The sequence below is a fragment of the Mirounga angustirostris genome, unplaced genomic scaffold, assembly GCF_029215605.1.
Source record: "Mirounga angustirostris isolate CCGP_5_RB_7025 unplaced genomic scaffold, mMirAng1.0.hap1 SCAF_4, whole genome shotgun sequence".
Classification (NCBI taxonomy): domain Eukaryota; kingdom Metazoa; phylum Chordata; class Mammalia; order Carnivora; family Phocidae; genus Mirounga; species Mirounga angustirostris.
In genome coordinates, this window is record NW_026991712.1 from 63,881,878 (window position 1) to 63,900,078 (window position 18,201).

General features: G+C 41.4%; 1 protein-coding gene across 1 annotated transcript in view; it reads left to right on the plus strand.

Moving 5' to 3' along the window:
* Positions 1–2,540: 2,540 nt before the first annotated feature.
* CPA6 (carboxypeptidase A6) overlaps positions 2,541–18,201 on the plus strand; it is a 354,654-nt gene continuing 338,993 nt past the window's right edge. The window contains exon 1 of the mRNA XM_064587448.1: positions 2,541–2,848. Within this exon, the coding sequence (XP_064443518.1) occupies positions 2,733–2,848 (116 nt within the window). The 5' untranslated portion in view covers positions 2,541–2,732. The remainder of the gene's footprint in view (positions 2,849–18,201) is intronic.

Here is an 18,201-nt window from a genome sequence, read left to right on the forward strand (position 1 = left end):
ACATTTTCCTTTCCCAATTGTAGTTTCCTTTTGTTTCTCTGCAGGGTAATAATAATCTCTTTTTTAAAAGTTCACTCTTCAACTAAAATATGACAAAGGCATAGTCAAAAATTGAAATTCTCATCTTTCCATCTCTAAATCTCTCAATGGTTTAATAATTCACTCCTTCTCGGTGCCTTAAAAATGGGACTTTTATCTTTGAATCCATCTGTAAAGCCATTCCCTTCTCCTCCCACTTACTAAATGGACTCCATTTATCACTCATTTTATGGGAGCTTATCTATAACAGGAGAAGTTTGATCAGATAACCTGGTCCTTAGAAAACCAGAGGAAGATTGCTAGGAATGACTTCTATTGTTTGAGAACTTCCCTTTGATCTGAAATTTTGAGGAAGGCTATAGGATGTCTCCAGGGTCTCTTGCATTTTTGCATAGTCCAGGAAATGAATACCCTGGTCTCAGAGTCTGGAGAGCCTTTGCTGAACGTGCTCACTGGATCCAGTCCTTCAGAATGATTTGAGGATGAGCTTAATCCCCAGTCAGAGACTGAACATTCCTAGTTTAATGTTGTGATATAATATGACAGATTTATACATTGTTCTGACATAATGAAATGCAAAGAGATGAAGTGTTTTATTTACACAGTAACCTCTTATTTCAACAGTTCGCTCATTGTTACATAGGCTTTCTTGGCCTCATCAAAAACGGCCTCAGGATGAATCGCTGTGCCTTGCAGAGCAGTCTTACCACTTTACAAAGACGGGAGCACCAGGCCATAAAGTCATGAAGGAAGAAAAGGACAACATAAACAAACAAGAAACAAAACCAGGACCTTCCATTGCTCTAGGGCCTCCATCCTTTCCTCTGTCTGGATACAGAAGTCACAGAATAAATGTTGAATGAATCCCTTCTCAGGTTCATCTTTCACTCAACAAACATGGCTGATCATTGCTTCAGCAAACATTGTGTTCCCTCTAGGAGATATGAGGAAGTGACATAAAGATGAAAGAGGTACTGTTCTGCACTCAAGGAGAAGGCAGCCTTGAGAGGGAACCACACAAATACTTAAATTCAATATGCTATGCCTGACAACACACTGGTATTAGAGAGGGGGACACAGAGAAGAGATTAAACTAATCCTGGGGTAGTCAAGAAAGCTTTAGAGAATCATTTTAACTGAAATTCATTTCAGCTCTGTTATAAAACAAACTCCTATGACTTTGGTTCAACATCCCAGGTAGAGAACATGGGGAAAGATATGGTACTTTCTCTTCTAACCAGTGTTCTGGGCCCATAATATTGGAGGGTACAGAATCCTTGGCTATGACTCTTCAGGAAATTTGAAAAGTGAGTGTATAGAGAGATGTTGGCTCCCACTCTCTCCCAGATTAGGACCAGGCCTTGGCATGGTGTGAAATAGGAGTCACGCTAGATAATGCCATTCTTATTTACTAGAGCAAAGTATACCCCCCACACACACCCAGATAGGTTTTCTGGTATATCTGGATAGGAGCGAGTGGATGAAAAAAACGCCTTCTTCATCACCAACATGGAAAAAACGAGGAGATGGTTTGCTCCAAGGTTTTTTATTCCCCTCTAGTTCTGAGAGGAGAAAAAGCAGGCCTCATTCTAAAGTAAAGCCTTGCCTCTCAAAGTGTGACTGAAGCACCGGCAGCAGGAGCATCACCTGGAAGCTCGCTAGAAATGCAGAATCTCGGGCCCCAGCCCCAAATGCCTGCATGAAAAGGGGCAGCTTAACAAGACCCACAGGTGATTTCATTTCTATGCATCTTAAAATTTGAGAAGCCCAGCTCTAGACCAGCATGGTGGCTGAACATTGGAATCACCTGAGGAGCCTTTTAAAGCACCGATCCCACCCTCCAGGAATTCTGATTTAAATGGTCTGGCTTCCTAAATGATTCCAAATGTGAGTAAAGGTTGTAAAGCACATGGAAGCCTCCTGTTCCCTATAAGAACCTCTGAAATGGCAGTGGGTCTGAGTGTTGCTGACATGGAATGGATACGGAGAGCTTCCAGAAGCCGGGCGAATTGGCTGCCCCTTCTTCGTACAGGTAGGGAGCTGGGACCAAGCCTGGCTATTCAGATTCAGGGGCCCGACCCTATCCTTGCACATATATTCATTAAGGCTATTCACCATGCATTTCAGTATGTGGAATCCATGTAGAAATTCGTTATGGTAGCTCAGAGCCTTAAGCCTGGAATGTTCTACGTATGCCTACACTAATTAACTCATCCTCAAGCAAATCCTTGGCGTTCAGGATCGGGCCCTGCGCTGTAGAAGGTAATAAAAGGAGAAAAGTTGTCCAAGAAAGTTAGGGGCCTAAAGTCGTAAAGCAAGACACAAACAAACAAAAAACCAGAAAGAAGTTACCCAAAGGAAGCAGCACCCAGTGAACCCCAGCCATGAGTCAGCACAGGGGAAGCCCAGCCCCTTCTAGGGGAGCCTGATTAAGGAGCAGGCTCAGCGGCCGCGCCGGGCTGTGTGTGTTGCTCCTGCTTGTCCCAAGTCTTAATAGCAACTTCCCTTGTTGGGCTACTTACACTTTTTTTCCCCCCCGTGGCTGGAAAGAAGGGTCACATTTTACTCGCTCCCAAGCCTTTGCCCCCACCCCCTCCCAGAGAACGCTTGCGCATGTGGAGGGGGCGCTGTGAGCCACCTCCAGCCTCGGGGGACTGCTGTAAGGGACTTTGAGCTCCTCTCGCTGTAACACTATGAAGTTCCTCGGGAAGCCCAGGACTCGGACAGCTGCTTTTCTGCCTCTTTGCCTGCTTTTTTTGAAGATTCTGCAACCAGGGCACAGCCAGCTTTATAGCAACCGCTACGTTGGGTGAGTAGGGCGACTTTTGGTTCCTGCGTGGCTTTTAGTGGGATGAGGGGGCTAGTTGGCTCCTGAGCATGCCTCGCTTTTTTTTTTCTTTCTCTCATCTGTGGTTTCTGCGTGAATCTGTGCACTTTCCTGTCACCTAAAGTAAAACGTGTGTGCAGTTCCCAGCTCTTGGGCTGAGCTCACGGAGAGAATGTGGTGGTCACAAGTCTAGCTTTCCCCACTTTCTATAGTGTGCCAGCCTCCACTGGGGACCAGTGTTGAATGGGATTCTGTCTTTGGAGGAGCCATGGCCAGTATTTATGATATTTGCCTTGGTAGAGGTCAGTGGAGGAAGGATGCTATTGTACCACGTGAATTAGGACCTGAACACTAGAGCTTCTCCTTCAGAATTGTACACAGAAGTGGTTGATTCACCAGTGATTAAGAACGGAGTGTACTCTGCGCGCGTGTGCCTACGTAGTAGTTATCAGGAAGATTGTCAAATCTGAGCAATGCAAATGAGCCAACTCCAAATAAGCAGAATAAAAGCAGCCAACAGTAAAATTATGGGTATTTTTCTGAAGGGAAGAATATAGAAGGGAAAGACAGCTAGCTCCCCGTCGCCCCGTGTTAGGATAGGTTAAGATACTTCGTGTTTGCCTTTCATAAGGAGGCACAGGACTGCGTCCGAAGCAGTGTACGACTATGCATTTCTTATCCCAAAGGCTTGCTGTGGACTCTACAACGTGTGCTTTGCTCAGATTTGCAGGGGCCGTTCTTTCAATCTGGGAATTATGGCCTTACTGCATTTTAAAGCAGGAAGAACCTTAAATAGCTCATCTAATTCAATTGCTTTTTACAGAGCAGGAAAACCAGGGTCTTAAATCTTTATCTTTCCATTACTACCAGTTGAGGAAGACTTTCACCTAGATGTGGGTTATGATCAGGTAGTGTCCAGTGTGTTAAGGCAAAGTTGTTCCTACTAGGAATAGTGTAAAGAAAATAGTGTAAAGAAGAACTTGGAAGTATGACCCTGGAAAAAGAAATGTTTCCCTTTGTCTCCCAAAGAATCTAGGCCCTGCCTTCACTGTTTCTACTGAATACAGTGCTTGCAGAGGAAATTAAAAAGACAAAAACAAAAACAAACCCTGTCCTCAGTTCTAAGGGCTACAGGATGGAGGTAGAGGCATTGGTTCAGATAAGGGCTACAGATGGTAATACAATCCCAATTTTTCCACCCTGGTGTTCCTGGGAGAAAGAGAAAGGAGTGAACATCTGAAGGGCTGCTTTTCAGTCTCCTAAACACACACGGTTCAGGCTTCACATCCTGTCATTCGTTATTGCCTCTGGAGATCTAGGCAAGGGAGCCATGTTTCATGACTGGTATAGGCCCCACTGTGGAGTTTATGGACTCTCCTGGCTGATGTCAGGCCATGTGATAATCCTAGATCACAGGTTGACACACCCGTGTGACCTAGGACTGCACTCCTCCACTCAGCTGTGGCCGTGTCCTTAATTATTTCAGTGTGTAGTGCTCGTTGATGACCAAGTTAGCAGACCTGCTTCAGCTGAGCAGTTGCATGCACTTTCCTAAGCACCACGTAGAGGAAATGCAGCCAATGGCAGTGACTTTTTCTTCTAGAATTTGCTGCAACTGGAACTTTTCTGGAGGAAGCTGCACTACTTTTTCTGTTCTGCAATGAAAGCATTAATTGGGTGTTTTCCCTTCGGCTGCTACATAGTAAGTTAGTCCCAAATGTATAAATTACCAGATGTCTGAAAGTTGGAGAAAAAAGTGAAACATTTGAGAAACTGAAGATAGCCTTACCTGTCCATCACTGTAAAAGCCTAAAGCTTCTTAAAAACCGGAAGTGTCTGAGCACACTCCCACCAGAAACACCCCCACCAAAAATGGGGGTTTTTAACTTCGTTTTACTAGATAGACCATTTTCTCATCACCAAAGACAGAAATGCTGCTTAGGTTTGGGATTACTTTGCTTCACCCAGGAACGACTTTCTGGAAGTCTAGCTCTTCAGCTAATAAGAACCTGATGGCATGATGTGGTGGCATAGTTACTTAGTGTGATCTTTGTTGCCTATGGTTAAAATTCCACCACCTCACTTTTTCTCCTTTAAGGAATAGATTTAGGTTTTGTTAATTATGGAGCAGCCCCATTTCTTGCATTTTGGTAAAAACAGTTTTGTAGGTCTTGGTTCAGTCTAAGGGATTCTCATTTGTAGGACTCTGCACATGAGTAAAAAAAAAAAAAAAATAGAACACTCTGGGCAGATCAGCATTCTTCCTGAGAGCAGTTAATGAGCTCAGTCCTCTTCCTACATAAACAAGCAACACTTGTATCCTGCCAATTGTATAATAGATGCTTAGTAAAGGGCAAACTTAAGCATCTTGGGGGAAAAAATCAGACGAGGAAAATCTGACAAGAGTAATACCTTTTTGGATAGCTATATTAAATGGCCTTTACAAGAAAAATTTAAAAATACACAAAGGAATGAAGCATAGAAAAACTTCCAATATTGATACTGTCAGGGTTTCAGGGATTACAAATGCAAGTCAAACACTTCTGTGATCAACAAAGTTCAGTGAGTCTCCTACACAAGCAAATAGCACAGTTCTTCTCTTTCTGTGAATTCCTGGAGACACTTAGTTGTTTTACTGTGGTATATTGGAGGCAAAAACCTAAGGATCTTCTGCATCATATGAAATTTGAATTTTTTTGTATGTGTGATAAATGATCTAAGACCATGAAGCAATAAATTCTGGAAATGCTGACAAAGTGGGTATGATTTTTTTTTTTTTCTTTGAGATAGTTCTCCGTACCTCCTTCATGCCAGTCAATGAGCATAATGTTTAAAAGTCTGGAAGTTCAACTGCCTGGGTTTCAATTTCTGCTTTGCCACAGTTAGTAGCTGTGTTACCTGGGGTAGGCTCCTTAACCTCTCTGACCCTCCATTTCCTTATCTGGGATAATGGAGATAATAATAGAACCTTTCAAGTTTTGTGTGAATTAAATGCAGTAGCGGGTTATTGTATGGTTCTTGGCACTTAGTAAGTACTCAACAGGTGGTAAGATAACTAATACTTCCTAATACTTAAAGTAATGTTTTTTAGAAATGTTTATATTAACATGATGCAGTTTTGGGTATCCGCATTTTACAGATAAGCTAAATGAAGTATGACTGGGTAACTCAAGTTCAGAGCTAACTAACCCAAGGTCATTGTAAGGGCACAGTTGGGATTCTAACCCAGCTCTGCTTGACTGGACAAGTACTTCACATTTTGTCACTGGTTTAGATACAGAAGATAACTGCTCTTAAGAAAAACTGAAGGTTTAATCTTGTTTGGGGAACTGATAGTTTCAGGATAATAAATAAGTGGATTATGTAGATAAAATTGGAAGTTTAATTGTGGTTCCCTTTTCTAGGTGATGAGTCACTGATGGTAAGTCCTCATTTGAAAAGCAGGCAGACAACATAAGGGATAGAAAGTGGAAGATGGGGAATTTACATTGCCACAAAAAAACAAAGCACAGAAAGTGGCCATGGGTGTGTGCCTTCATTCAACAAATGATGTTACTCTGTGCCAAGAACACTGACCAACAGAGTCTACCCCTCTGATAGCTTGGTTTAGTAAATAGCACCACACATAACATTAGCAGACAATGTATAAATGTTGGATGGTATGAACAGACTATGGGGATTGATAAGTGCGCTCTGAACCAAGAAGGGAGGAGTAGAAATCTATTCCAGGCCTCACCTATCCTGGTCACCCAGCCCTGCTCTAGCTCAGCTGGGGAGGAGAGTGAACGTACGTCCTGCCTCCAGGGTTGCTTGTTGGACTTGAGCCCACTGGTATTGGATCTGCCTGCTGAGACCTTGTACACACCGTCCTCACTCAGCCCTGCACGTGTTAAAGACTCCTTTCCTGTCTGTGTGGTTATTTCCCCTTCAGGGGAGCAACTCCAAGGACTTTGCCTTTGTCCCATGACCATAGGTACATATGTGCAGGGCGGTTATAGCCCACTAGGCAGCTGATGCATGCTGATGAGTCAGTGTCCATGCTGTACCCACACCCCATCCCCAACCCTGTTGCCCCCAACACCCCCCCCTCCCCCCACCGCCTTGGTTCACTAGTCCTCCATGGAAAAAGGATATGGAGATCCAGGAATTACACTTGAAGGAAATAAGGTTTGTTTTTTAAGAAGGCGGTTTGGTCCTTCAAATCCTATAAGCAAGGAGACCCCAAATCAGAATGTGACCTATTGAAAAGTAGAGGACTATGAGAAATACAGTGACTCAGAACAGCTTGAACCTCAGGGACATCATATTTGTTTTCCATCTTCCCTCTCTGGCTCTTCCTCTGGCTCTCAACAGCAAGCAGCTTTTTATCTTCATGCTCCAATGGTGGCTTCCTTTTAATGTCTTTAACTTTTAGAAACCCGGAGCTAGAGACAAGAGCTCAAGGTGGTCATGTGAATCTGAGTTATCTTCTATGGTGGTAGTTAAAACTCCTTTTAGGTAGGATGACCAGAAATCCCTATTTGCCCAAGACTGACCCTGTTTGCACCTGCTGTTCTGGCCTAGTAATTGGCAATATCCCATTTCAGTCTGAGCAGAGTCCTGATTTAGAAGGTAAATCATGGATTCAGCCTTCTTATTCACTGTTTGCTTCTTTAATAAGCTTTGTTTCAAGTTTTCAGCTACCCTCTTATTCATTTCCAGAGTGCAAATTCAGTTCGTACTGAATTCCTATAGAAAGTATCCTACTTGTCCTCTCCTCTCCCTTGCAATAGCCACCAGTCCTATTCAGGATTTCCCTGTCTTAGCCCAAATTAAGGTAGCTTTATCCTAACTGATCTACCTTTATCTAGTGCATTCTCATTCTGATGATCTTACTAAAATAAGACTTTGTGTTACTCCCTTGCTCAAAGACCTACTTTGGCTCCCTATTGCTAACTACATCAAATCCAGAATCCTTCGCCTGGCTTTCAAGTCCTCTATAATCAGACTGTCTGGTTTTCCTGTCTCTATTTCACTCTTCCTCAGCCTTGAGACTCCTCTGTAGTCCAGAGAACTAGAGCTTCAGCATTGTTCCATCTTTAACAAAAGCAGGCAGGCCCCATTCATCATAAGGCCTAAAGCAAGAAGGCACCATCTCCGATCATGAATGATAGATTGGAACGTGTGAGCTATAGATTTGGGGCATTAGGGAATTATGAAAGATGTACAGTAGGCTCTAAGGTTGGTTTTTGAACCTATTCTTCACAAGTCAGTGTGTGGTTTATAGAATAGTTCTTCAGTGTTCTCTGGAAGTTCCTTTGAGGTCTTGGCCCTTATTAATGGGAGAATAACTTGTTTTCCTCATGCACTAGCTCAAAGTGCAACTCCTAAGTGCTGATTATCAGCTGTTTATTCCAAAAGCTTTGTTCCCTGCAGTCTGTTCTGTGTGTTGAGGCCTCCTGCTTTGCTTGGTAAAAGCATGCAATGCTGTAGGTCTCTATTCCACTGACCTGACCTCCCAGGCAGGCAGTACTCCATGGGGAACAGCATTCCCTCTGCCACTGAGGTAGTAGAAAGAGGAGTGTTTTATGTGCTTCTGGGCCACTTCTTCTTGGAGCCCAATCTGATAATGGAGCCTTTATTTTATGGCACCGGGATACATTCTGGCTAACACCGTTAAACATAATCACTTCCACTCCCTGAATATCAGTGAAGGATGTTACTGTTCCATAACTTTATATTGTGAGAGCTATAAAAGCGTTAAGTTTTTCTGTCTGTGTAAATGGAACTGCTGATCAGAAAATGAAGTCATCTTGTGAACTGTTCCAGTCTTCACTATGATTGCTCAGTAGATAACTGGTTTATAGGATTAGAATTTGCTTTGCCAAACAAATACCTTCCCAATCTGCCTCTGGGCATTAGCTTCTTTATGATAAAGTGGAATGTAGAATATGAAGCTTTCAGGTAGCTTGTTCCGGGTAGTATAGTAAATTTCATAAATTATTAAAGGTTCAAGCAAACTTCATTAGTGGCTTTAACAAAATTACCATCTTCCCGGTACACTTTGAAAATAATAAAATATTAGTATCTATGTTACTAAGGATACTGTTGGGCTGTGGGTTTGTTGTTGTTGCTGCTGCTGCTGTTGTTTCCCATAACAACCCCAAATCTCAATGGTTTGAACAAGAAATTTCTCATGTAGAAATACAAGCAGGTATAGTTGGTAGTGCCGGAGAACTGGGCTCTGTCTGTCTCTCTGCCATACTCAACGCTCAACTCCCAAATGTGGTTCAGTGAGTCTTCTAGCTCTTGTGGTCTGTCCAGCAGGATGGTGGAAAGGGTGGTCACTCTCCTTTAAGAGAACAGTCCTTTACCTTCACTCCCCACTGGCCAGAGTTGGTTAGATGGACTTAGCTGCATGGGAGGCTATGAAATAATGGCTGGAGATGGTGGGTATGGCCGGGGAGGAACATACTAGGAAATAACTAGCAGCTTCTCTCAGTGGTCACTCTGATATTTAATGATTACTGATCCATTTCCCCTTCTACTTCATTCTCCTATAGAAGCAATCCATCCAAATGGGCTTTTAGAATTGTGTACTTCACACAGGTTCAAAATGTAAATGGTATTTAAGTCATAGCATCAGGAAAGAAAGACCACAAAATTAGAGCTCAGTCCCTTTATCTAATACACAAGGAAACAGAACTCCAAAAAGGTAAGATTTGCAGAGCTGATGGAGTAGGACTAAAACCCAGGTCAGCTGAGTTTGAAGCATTCCTTATGGTTAACAACACTGGTGAATCCAGAAATCTTACTCTTTCCTATTCCCTAGGGTTATTGGAGATGAAGTAAAATGACTTGGCAGGGCTGAGAAGTGTTTAATGAGGGAAGATTTAATTTCATTTCTATAAATATTTGTAACATATCTGGCCCTCTGCTAGTCTGGGACTACAGATAAAGGAGCAGTCCATGGGGCGCCTGGGTGGCTCAGTTGGTTGAGCAACTGCCTTCGGCTCAGGTCATGATCCTGGAGTCCCGGGATCGAGTCCCACATCGGGTTCCCTGCTCAGCAGGGAGTCTGCTTCTCCCCCTGACCCTCCTCCCTCTCATGCTCTCTGTCTCTCATTCTCTCTCTCTCGCAAATAAATAAAATCTTAAAAAAAAAAAAGGCAGTCCATGTGCATAGTGTAATGAGTAACTCACGTAAGTAAACAATTCCAACTCTGGGATCACTGTGCCCACAGACAAAACTCTTGGTGCTGAGCGAGTGCAGGAGAGCATCACTTAATCTAGACTTTTGAAAGGTCAAAAAAGGTGGCTTGGTTGTGAGAAGAGTCTTTAAAAGACAGGAATCTGAGTGAATTATTAAATATGCAAGGTATTTTACATTTTTCTTTTGAATGTTTGGGACTCCAAGGACATGGCCCTCACCTCAGGCATAAAGAACAGCTAGAAATTAGGTGAAGGCTTTCCAGACACAGGGAATATATTGCCTGTGCAAAGAACTACAGGTGAGAACTTGGTCAAATCTAGAAAATCAGAGCAATTAAGTATGACCAAAAATAAAGGACATTTCTTTTGGTAGGAGAGGTGAGGTAAGCCTTCAAGGTCATGAACTACTTTATGTCCCATAACATGGAGTTCTGGTTTCTCCCAAGGGTGAATGGGTGCTAGTCAAGAATTTTACAAAGAAAATCTAGATGACTTTCTTTCTCCCCCTACCCACCCTGCCCCAAAGAAAGTTCCCTCTCCCATCATTAAGAAGGGAAGATAGAAGGCTAATAATTGGGGGAAAAAGACTGGGATATTATAGTGATCATGGTAATACATGGTAGAGCCTGGCTTCTGACAGTAACAATCAAAGGGAAAGGAGGGAAGCAATTAAAGAAATACTCAATAGGTAGAATTTTCACAATTGGGTAACCGAAGAGGAGATGAAGGAGGAAATAGTGTAAAATGATTCTTAGGATTAATAGGACTGAGCTCTTTGCAGAGAGGGTAAGTACTACTTCAGCTCTTTATAGTTTGATGGATCTATAAAGTACCCAACTGGGTAGATGGCTCTGAAGCTCAAAAGATATCTAGACTGTGGAATAGATCCCAGTAATTGATGTATAGTTTCTTAAAACCATAGAGTGTAGGATGGAGCATCTAGGAAGCACTCATTACATTAAGAATAAAGAGCCAAAACCAAGATAGAACAATGGGGGGAGGGGGGAGCCAGAGGAACTAGTAGAACATCCTAGAAAGAAACCCAGGAGAATAAGATCCAAGAAAGGTGAGGCAAGTCACATTAAATATAGCAAAGTGCTATCCATTGCCTTGGCCATTCAAGACCTCAGTCATATTCTTGTCAGAGGTGCTTTTGGTGGAATGGTGAGCAAAATCCAGAGCACAGTAGATTGAACAAATGGGATGTGAGGACATCAGTGGTAAGTGTAGACCATAACTTCAAGAAGCTTATCCATGAAGTGGGAGTAGAGAATTGATAAATAGTTGAAAGGGTTTTGTTCTTGCTTTTACTACTTAAGATAGGGGAGTATGGCCATGTTTTATGCCGGGGGTAAGAATACGAGTAAGAATAAGATAAGAAATGGAGTTAAGTGTCTGAAGAGACAGGACGCTAGCTGGCCTCTTAAAAAAAAAAAAAATGTCCTGGTCCTATGAAGACCTAGTAGATAGAGGACCTGATAAAAAATGATTTTTCAGTTTTGTTTATTAAACTTAAATTTTAGATTTACTGGACAGAGGATTCCCACACACCCTTCACCTGGCTTCCTCTAACGTTAACATCTTACAAAATAGTTTGTAAATTGGAATATAATATAGGTGTTAAGTAAATTATTATGTCTAATATTAGTTGGAAAGGATCTCATGTAGATAACCTGTTACAAAATTGATTACTTTTCATCTTCCTGGGAAATTAAAAGTTCTGTAAAAATGTCTTTGTGTTAGCCAAATGAATGGGCCTCCCTTTTCCCTCCTCCTGTCAGTTCAGGACTGGAGGTATACCATCCGCTCTTCCATCTTTCCAGTCCTATCTTCCTTCATGCTACCACACTTACCAAGTACCAGCAGTACCAATGATGCCTTACCATCAATCCTATATTCCAAGCAGGGTTAGGAATCTCCAAAGTAGAGAGCAGCAGAGTCTCTGCCTCTTGAGGGCTTAGATTTTTTAATTTTTTAAATTCAATTTAGTTAACATGCTATATTAGTTTCAGGGGTAGAATTCTAGTGATTCATCAATTGCTTTTAACACCCAGTGCTCCTTATATCGAGTGCCTTCCTTAATACCCATCACCCAGTTATCCTTTTCCCCCACCCACCTCCACTCCAGCAAACTTGAGGGCTTCGATCTTAATCCATGATCTAAACTGGGGCAGGGGAAGGGGGGGGGAGGATGAAAATGCAACTATATTAGGTCAACAACCTTCTTCCTACTCTTTCTCGACCTTTAACACACACGTTGTGTATTTTTATAGCATTTCAGTGTTAGATTGCCAATTGATAAATGATAAAACTATGGTATCATACATTTTATCAGCAGATGAGCTAATTTTTGCACTTAAAGAATCTGTGACCACCGGTACATGTGACCTCATTTGCCATATTTTCACATCCCCCGTCTTTTAGATTTTCCTCTTAACTGGACTAATTCATGAATCTTATAAATGTCTGAGCTTCTATTTGTGACTTTTGTGAATATAATGAAGACACAAGGTTTGTAGTAAGATAGGCTATAATAGGACCCCAACCATATCAGTCGTGTTTCCATGGAAGGTATGTCATGTGTGTTTGGTGTGATAGCAATATATTTGGCATCAAAATTGCTAAACATATGGAAGGTTAGAGGCATTTGGGACAACCCTGTGTAGCAGGATGTTTGGAGTAAGACACTTGCTGCTGAAAACAGTATTCTATGCCCTTGACTTATAGGGCAGAAAAGGAGGACACAGGAAGAACTGGACTCCCCCATAGGAGTTTTCAGGCCTCTGTGTGGCAGTAAAAGGGAATGAGTATAAGTGACAAGTAGAAAATCCTCTTAATATAATATCAGATATAAAAGCTACTTCTGCATTTCAGAGAGAAGTATAGCCTGACTGGTTTCCTCTGCCCTAAATGATGGGGTTTATTCCCTTAGAACCTAGTTGGCCTTCACAGCAGCTGTTCCGAAACTCTGCAGTTACTTAAAACTCCTACTCTACCTCAACCTCCCTTCTTCCTAACCCTGACCCCAAGCCTTTTATTAATAAACGCAAAGATGTGTATCTTTGAGTTGAAGACAATGTGGTGTATGGCCTGGGTTATCTTGGCTTCCATCCTCTCCGACTGAAACTATACAAGTCCATAGCTCACCTCTCTTCTTTCCAAGACAATATCTCCTTTATTCAGTCAACACTATTTCCCCCCCAAAGTATAGTTGATGGTTACATTAGTTTCAGATGTACAACATAGCAATTTGACAAGTTTATATCTTATGCTATGTTCACCACAAGGGTAGCTACCATCTGTCACCCTACAGTGCTATTATAATATCGTTGACTATTACCCTATGCTGTTCCTGTCATCCCTGTGGCTTATTCATTCCATAACAGGAAGCCTGTATCTCCCACTCCCTTTCACTCATTATGCCCATTCCCCTATCCCTCTCTGCTCTGGCAACCGTCCATGTGTTGTCTGTATTTGAGTCTGTTTTTTTTTTTAATTTATTTTTTTATTGTTATGTTAATCACCATACATTACATCATTAGTTTTAGATGAAGTGTTCCATGATTCATTGTTTGTGCATAACACCCAGTGCTCCATGCAGAATGTGCCCTCCTCAATACCCACCACCAGGCTAACCCATCCTCCCACCTCCCTCCCCTCTAGAACCCTGTTTGTTTTTCAGAGTCCATCGTCTCTCATGGTTCGTCTACTTCTGTTTGTTGGTTTTGTTTTTTAGGTTCCACATATAGGTGAAATGATATAATCTTTCTCTCATTTCACTTAGCATAATAACCTTTAGGTCTATCCAGGTTGTTGTAAATGGCAGGATCTCCTCCATTTTTTTTTTTTTTACAACTGAGTAATATTCGTGTGTGTGTGTGTGTGTGTACACGTATGTGCGTACCACATCTTCATCTATTGGTAGACACTTGGATTGTTTCCATATCTTACCTATTGTAAATAATGCTGTAATAACATAGGGGTGCATATATCTTTTCAAATTATTGTGTTCATTTTCTTTGAGTAGATCTCTAATAGAATTACTGGATCTTATGGTATTTCTATTAACTTTTTGAGAAACCTCAATAGTGGCTGCACCAATCTACATTCCCACCAGCAGTGCATGAAGGTTCCCTTTTCTCCACATTCTCACCAACACTTGTTTTATCTTCTTGATTTTAGACAATCTGACAGGTGTAAGGTGATCTCTCATTGTGGTCTTGATTTGCATTTTCCTGATTAGTGATGTTGAGCATCTTTTTATGTGTCCGCTGGCCACCTGTATGTCATCTTTGGAAAATGTAGATTTAGGTTCTCTGCCTATTTTTAATCAGATTCTTGGGTGTTTTTTGTTTGTTATTTGGTAAGTTGTATTCTTAGTGGGTTTCTATCTATAATACGTAATCAGAATTATCCTGTGCAAGTTTCTTCTCCCATTCAGTAGGTTGCTTTTTCATTTTGTTTCCTTTGCTGTGCTAAGCTCTTTATTTTGGTATAGTACTAATAGTTTATTTTTGCTTTTGTTTCCCTTTCCTTAGGAGACCTATCTAGAAAATATTGCCAAGGCTGATATCAAGGAAATTACTGCCTATATTTTCTCCTAGGATTTTTATGGTTTCAGGTCTCACATTTAGGTCTAGAATCCATTTTTAAAGTTCATTTTTGTGTATAAGACAGTGGTCCACTTTGTTCTGTTACATGTAGATGACCAGTTTTCCCAGTACCGTTTGAAGACACGGTCTTTTTCCCATTGCATATTCTTTCCTCCTTTGTCATAGACTAATTGACTGTATAAGTGTGGGTTTATTTCTATGTTCTCTATTTTGTTCCTTTGATCTTGTGTCTGTTTTTGTGCCAGTACCATACTGTTTCAATGACCATAGTTCTGTGCCATACCTTGAAAACTGAGATTGTGGTATCTCCAGTTTTGTTCAAGATTTCATTGGCTATTTGGGGTCTTTTGTGGTTCTACAAACTTTAGTATTCTAGTTCTGTGAAAAATGTTGTTGGCATGTTAACAGGGATTGCATTGAATCTGTAAATTGCTTTGGGTAGTATGGACACTTTAATAATTTTCCGGCTCATGAGCATGGAATATCTTTCCATTTGTTCTTGTTGTCTTTAGTTTCTTCAGTGTCTTATAGTTTTCAGAGTACAGGTCTTTTACCTCAATTAAACTTATTCTTAGGTATTTTATTCTTTTGTGCAAGTCAACACTATTTGAGTGCCTCCCATGTGCCCAACACAGTTTTAAAGCCTAGAAACACAGACATTTAGAGTGCTAGGAATTATAGCACTGCTTTAGGCACTAGTGAATAAAACTGTCCCTCATGGGATTTACATTTTAATGGGATGACAAAAAAAATAACAAACCCATAGTGTTAAGATATGATAAGGATTATGAAGATACAGCATAGACAGGGAATAGAGTGTCAGGAAAAAAGATGAGAAGAATAAACTGAGACCAGGAGCCATGTGAATATTTGAGGGTAGAAATTTCCAGGCAGAAGAAATAGCAATTTGGATGGGAGCTTGTTGGCCATATCTCTGGACAGGGGTTCTCAGACCAGCAGCATCAGCATCACCTGGGAACTTTTTTAGAAATGCAGATTCTCAGGCTACACACACTCCTCCCCCAACCCCTTCCCCACAAGGAACTCCAGGGGCGAACCTAGCAATATAGGCTTTAACAAGCCTTCCAGATAATGTAAGCTTAAAGTTTGAGAAGCCCTGTGGAGCACAAGCACCAAGTTGACATGGCTGGAGCTGAGCCCTCAGAGGGGAGTAGTTACTCCTTTTTTTTTTTCCTGTCCCTCCCCTGCAAATAACCCTCAATTTCCTTTTTATTTATATTGCAAAACCTCCCCCAAATGCCCTCCTCTCTTCCCCTGTGCCCATTTCTTCCTCTGTGCCTTTGTCTCCGTGGTATACATTTCTGGGGGAATCCCTCTCTCCCTCTTTGGAGCCTGCCTGCCTTTCATGAGCCAGTTCAAACATTATTCCTCAGGCAGGAGTTCCTGGATTCCACTGAAAGTGACTGCTCCCCACTGCATGATCCCATAGTACTCTACCTGTCCTTTATTACAATCACCACAGACTGCTGGATAGTAATAGCTTTTTGTGGATGTCCTATCTTTACTTTTCAAGGAAGAAAGTTGTTTTACAAGCAAGTTCAGAGTAAGGTGCTAGATCTTATTCCTTTTTGTATTCTCCCAGTCCCCAAATAGTATTTGGCATATTTGGTAAAAGTTTAGATGGATGAGGAGGGAAGGATGGGGAAAGATAGGCAAGGGAGGAAACTAATAAATTAGAAATCAAACTGCTGACGTTTGCAGGCAGTTTTGCCAGACTAGGTTTCGTAAAGATGAAGATGGTAGAAAAGAAGCCATTTGCCCCTCAGGGCTGCAGGGGGTATGTGGGGATCTCGAAAGCTGCCACCTGTATGTACCTATGTGCGATATATCCCACCCTCGTGTCATTTTCTCCCTGCTCAGTACATTTCAGGTATCACTCAAATGATTACCCAATTTTGGCCTCAGATATTTTACTTATCAGGCTCCTAAAATTGCTTTGAACAGTATTGTTTCAGGGAAGAGATCTGAGGCCAAGCTGCTGTTTCCTGCATAGTTGGCAGAATGGGCACCAGCTGGTCAACATGTTAGTTAGCCATTACCTTTTTACCAAATTTAGAGAAGTGATCCTTGCCTCTTTGTCATTGTTTTATCCTCTAGGAAAAACCTGTGAATTCACCTGAAATTACAGAGGACTCTTACCTCATCAGTTCATGTTGAGTTTAATGTCTTCTATAGTCCTTGAGTAGTTTTTATGAACCAAAGGCCTTCTGATATATCTGAATTTTATTGTCCATGTTTTCCCTTTTTAGCTCATCTTTTTCTAACTCCTTAGATGTCTTGATGCAATAAGAATATGTTTGCAATTCCTGTACTCAGTTACCCCATTCAGATCCCCATATAAATTCCAGGTACCACAGAAACCAAATGGCCCTGGAGAATACAGGCAGGCTTCCTTTGAAATAAGCTAACAATAAAAATTTCTACAGATAGAATTGATCAGATAGAGCACTGTGCGGTTCAAAGTGTCCTCCGACTTACAGCATTTCTTTTTCCTTCTAAAATTTAAATTTAGTTAGCCATCATATAGTACATCGATAGTTTCAGATGTGGTGTTCAGTAATTCGTCAGTTGCCTATAACACCCAGTGCTCATCACATCATTTACAGCATTTTTTGAGTGGAGCTCAGCATGCTTCCCATGGTAGTAGTCAAGTTTTAGTAAAACCCATAAATATCCAGATGGAAATTGAGAAATCAACTGGTCCCTGTGAGAAAGGCTTGAAGTCGTAGAAAGATTTGAGTTAAGGAGTCTTGGAAGGAGGGGGAGCGGAGGATCAACTGAGAAATAGCAAAAGGAAGGTCCCAAGGTTAGAGACCTACTTTCAAGTCATGAAAATAATAGTTTCTCAAGAAAACTGGACATGCCAAACAAATGACTTGACACCATCTTGACCTTTTTTTTTTTTGGTGAGGAAGCATCTCTTTTGTCCTTTAATGAAACATAAAGAACATTTAACTGCAGGATGAATACCTCACCATGGGCCCAGCAACTGGTAGGTTAGTTCTTTCTAGAAAAGGGAACCCCATAAGAAAAAAGTTAAATGGTTTCACTTTTTTGTGGAACATAAGGAATAGCATGGAGAACATTAGGAGAAGGAAGGGGAAAATGAAGGGGGGGAAATCGGAGGGAGAGACGAACCATGAGAGACTATGGACTCCGAGAAACAAACACGGTTTTAGAGGGGAGGGGGGTAGAGGGTAGGCTAGCCCGGTGATGGATATTGAAGAGGGCACGTACTTCATGGAGCACTGGGTGTTATACGAAAACAATGAATCGTGGATCACCACATCAAAAACTAATGATGTATGGTGACTAACATAACATAATAAAATAAAATTTTAAAAAATGGTAAAGTGGAATTATTACCAATTCAACCAACTCCCCCCCAAGTTAAGTATTTCTAAACCAACCACTGTAAAGGGGCAAAATCTATATAGCAGTGTCATTTCTAGAACAGCAAGATTACAGATACCTGAAAGAAGGACTTGAGAATGGAAAATATTTAACAGA